Source organism: Gopherus flavomarginatus (genome assembly GCF_025201925.1).
Source record: "Gopherus flavomarginatus isolate rGopFla2 chromosome 11 unlocalized genomic scaffold, rGopFla2.mat.asm SUPER_11_unloc_1, whole genome shotgun sequence".
NCBI classification, from domain to species: Eukaryota; Metazoa; Chordata; order Testudines; family Testudinidae; genus Gopherus; species Gopherus flavomarginatus.
Genome location: NW_026114602.1, coordinates 1,003,402 through 1,006,989, shown reverse-complemented (window position 1 = coordinate 1,006,989; position 3,588 = coordinate 1,003,402). Strand labels below are relative to the sequence as shown.

Here is a 3,588-nt window from a genome sequence, read left to right as displayed (position 1 = left end):
TCTTGAGTTAGAAAGAAAGAAAGAAAGAAAGAAAGAAAGAAAGAAAGAAAGAATCTGAGAATAGATTTTTGTTCCAGTTATGGGTTTTGTGGTTTTTGATGAAAACCTGAAACATTTAATAAAAATTTCCCACAGAAATTTCATTTCAAAAAAGCAATTTTTTGTAAAAATATTTTGAATGAAATATAATGACCTTCTTAGACAAATAGATATTTTTGAACGCATGTACAACCTTGGTATGGGGCAGAGGTAATAAACCTGGAGACTGAAGACTTTTATTTGTCTCAAGATAAATATTGGTGGGAAATCAGAACCTCACTCACCTCCTGCTCTGAATCTCTTCTACCGACACAACCACACACTTCCATGCCACTACATCACAGCCCAGATCTCAGGGTGACAAGACCATTCAGCCTATGCACTGTATCCTAATATTGATGGCACAATAGCTTATCAGTGACCATAGTGATTGTGATGTTTTGCTGTGTAAACACATAGCCAGTGAAGACTCAGTACCAAATTCTAACCTTAGTTGTAATTCAGTAGAAGTTAATATATTTCTTTGGATTTAAAGTAATGTAACTTAGATCAGAATCTGATTCCAAAATGCTATAACCTAAACTCACTTTTTTGGGGTAGATTAATACTCATTAATTCACTTTACTTAGGTTACTGAATAGTATTACAAGATTCATTGTACCTATCAAATTCTCCTTTCATTTGTACCATTGTAATCCTTGTCCAGCTAGACTGGTACAACTCAGAGCAGAACTTGTTCCCATGTCTTCCAGCACCTTCCAATTTGACTAGGAGACTTGGAAGTTAAGAAATATCAAAGAAAAATCTGACCTCAGTTACACTGCTTTAAATCCATAGTATTGTTTATAATTGCAAGATTCAATCATGAGATTCTGTACCTTACTCCACAACTACTCCTACTGAGAATGAGGCAAATGAAGTGGATTTGACAGGGGAATTCAAGTGGAAAGGAGGGAGGATTGATGTATTGGGTTATAAATTTCACTGGAGGTTTAGGAATCAACATGAAAAAAGAAAGGCACTAGTAAAAGTCAAGATATTTAAAGGTATTTAGGTACCAAACTCTCATTGAAATCAATTAGGTTCCTAAATATCTTTACAAATCTGGTCCTAATTCCTGTTGGTAATCAAATAATGTTCTGATGCACAGATGACATGCAAACAGACAGATAGACAGAGAGAGAGAGAAGCTCCTAATAATTCATTAATCCAAGATGTAATTGGTATTTTTTGGGCCAGTTGTGTTTATGCAGAAGATGAGGTGCTTCTTAATTTACAGATTTATCCGGCCAATCCCATGGAGAGAGAGAACCGGACAGTGGTCATTGAGTTCATCTTCCAGAGGTTCACCAGCCTGCCACAGTTCCAGATCTTGCTCTTTGTGCTGTTCCTAATCATTTACCTCCTCTCACTCATGGGCAATGTGCTTATCATCCTTGTCATCCTAGCAGACTCCCACCTCCACACTGCCATGTACTTCTTCATCTGTAACCTTTCTTTGGTGGAGGTCTGGTACACCACCGTCACAGTGCCCAAGATGTTGGCCAGCTTCCTGGTGGAGCAGAGCACCATCTCTGTCTCCGGCTGCATTGCCCAGTATTACTTCTTCTTCTCCTTTGGTGCCACTGAGCTGTTCCTCCTGACAGTCATGGCTTACGACCGGTATTTGGCCATCTGCAATCCACTGCATTATGCCACCATCATGAGCCCTAGCACCTGCCAGTACTTAGCTATGTTCTGCTGGCTCATGGGGTTTGTCTGTCCCACATTTGCATCTTTCATGCTTGCCAGGATTTCCTTCTGCACCCCCAACAGGATTAACCATTTCTTCTGTGATGCCGATCAGCTGTTTAGGCTCTCATGCAATGACACCTACTCCATACAAGCAGTAGGCTATGCCTTCAGCACTCTTGTCATCATGTCTGCTGTCCTTTTCACCATGGCCTTTTACTTCCAAATCATAGCCACCATACTGAGGATGTCGTCAGCTGCTGCCCGCAAGAAGACCTTTTCCACCTGTGCTGCGCACCTCTCTGTGGTCACCATCTATTTTAGGACCATCATTTTCACATATGTCCGCCCTGCAGTGAAATATGAGTCCAACATCAATAAAGTGGTGTCAGTTTTCTACTCAGTGATAACGCCACTACTGAATCCGATCATATACACACTGAGGAATAAGGATGTGAAAATGGCCCTGAGAAGAACATTCTTGAGGAATAAGGGTTAAGTTTCAGAGCACCTAAACTTGCTTCCTCACCCCTTCTCTCAATGTCCTGTGTCTCTCCATTCCACCTTTTATTCTTATCGTCCTATACATCTTTCCCTCCAAAATGACTACTTCACTGATGTGACAGAAAGACATGAGACATTTTCAGATGTAACCAGTGATTTTCAGTACCTCAATTTTGCAGTGTTCTTGAAACATCTTAAAAAAGCCTGATATTCAGAGAATAGATGGTAAGTTGGGCACCCCAAAAATGGAGGAAGCTGAAAACAATTAGAAAATGTAGCACATAGTATCGTATAGTGAAACGACAGCTCTGCTATAGTTAAAGTTGACACTCACTTCCTGTTTTACAGATGATGTTTCTAAGTGTTTTAATACCTATGTGCTTACTGGGATTGTCCTGAAAATTGCTGAGCCTCATAGGGTCCATGGTAGGGTTAGTAGTCAAAATATGGGGTTGTTAGACCAAGGGAATTTTTAGCTTGGAAAAGAGACAACCAAGGTAGGATATGATTGAGGTCTATAAAATCATGACGGGTGTGGAGAAAGTAAATAAGGAAGTGTTAGTTATTCCTTCTCATAATACAAGAACTAGGGGTCACCACATGAAATTAATAGGCAGCAGGTATAAAACAAACAAAAGGAAGTATTTCTTCATGCAATGCACAGTCAGCCTGTGGAACTCCTTGTCAGAGGACATTGTGAAGGCCAATATTATAACAGGGTTCAGAAAAGAACTGGATAAATTAATGTAGGATAGGTCCATCAATAATTATTAACCAGGATGTGAAGGGATGGTATTTTTATCCTCTGTTCACCAGAACCTGGGAATGGGAGACAGGGGATGGATCACTTGATGATCATCTGTTCTGTTCATTCCCTTTGAAACATCTGGCATTGGTCATTGTCAAAAGACAGGTTAATAGGTTACATGGACCTTTGGTCTGATCCAGTGTCATAAACATACAGCTAAGAGTAGCATAAAACCCATCCTTTACCTGTAAGGGATTAATCAGTTCCATTAACCTACTTGGCACCTGACCAGAAGGACCAATGGGGAAATAAGATACTTTCAAATTGTGGGGGTTGTTTTTGCTTGTGGTGGGATAAGTGCCCCACTGCCCATGAGAGTGGGCTAAGACAGGCCAGAGAGACTGCACAAAGTGGAAGCCAATCAGGGAAAGCCTGTTAGAGAGCCAATCAGGGCTGGGCAGAAGGCGGCCAATCAGGACCAGACTCAGCCCTAGATAAAGGCTGCCCAGGAGAGCAGCAGGCAGTCTCTCCCAGACTTTCAGAGAGAGAGAGAGAGAGAGAGAGAG

The 3,588-nt window shown here is 41.0% G+C and overlaps 1 protein-coding gene across 1 annotated transcript; it reads left to right on the top strand.

Moving 5' to 3' along the window:
- Window positions 1-1,336: 1,336 nt before the first annotated feature.
- Window positions 1,337-2,269, top strand: LOC127040882 (olfactory receptor 6N1-like). The gene has a single exon (XM_050935434.1). The coding sequence runs from the start codon at window positions 1,337-1,339 to the stop codon at window positions 2,267-2,269; it is 933 nt and encodes a 310-aa protein (XP_050791391.1).
- The last annotated feature ends 1,319 nt before the right edge of the window (window positions 2,270-3,588 follow it).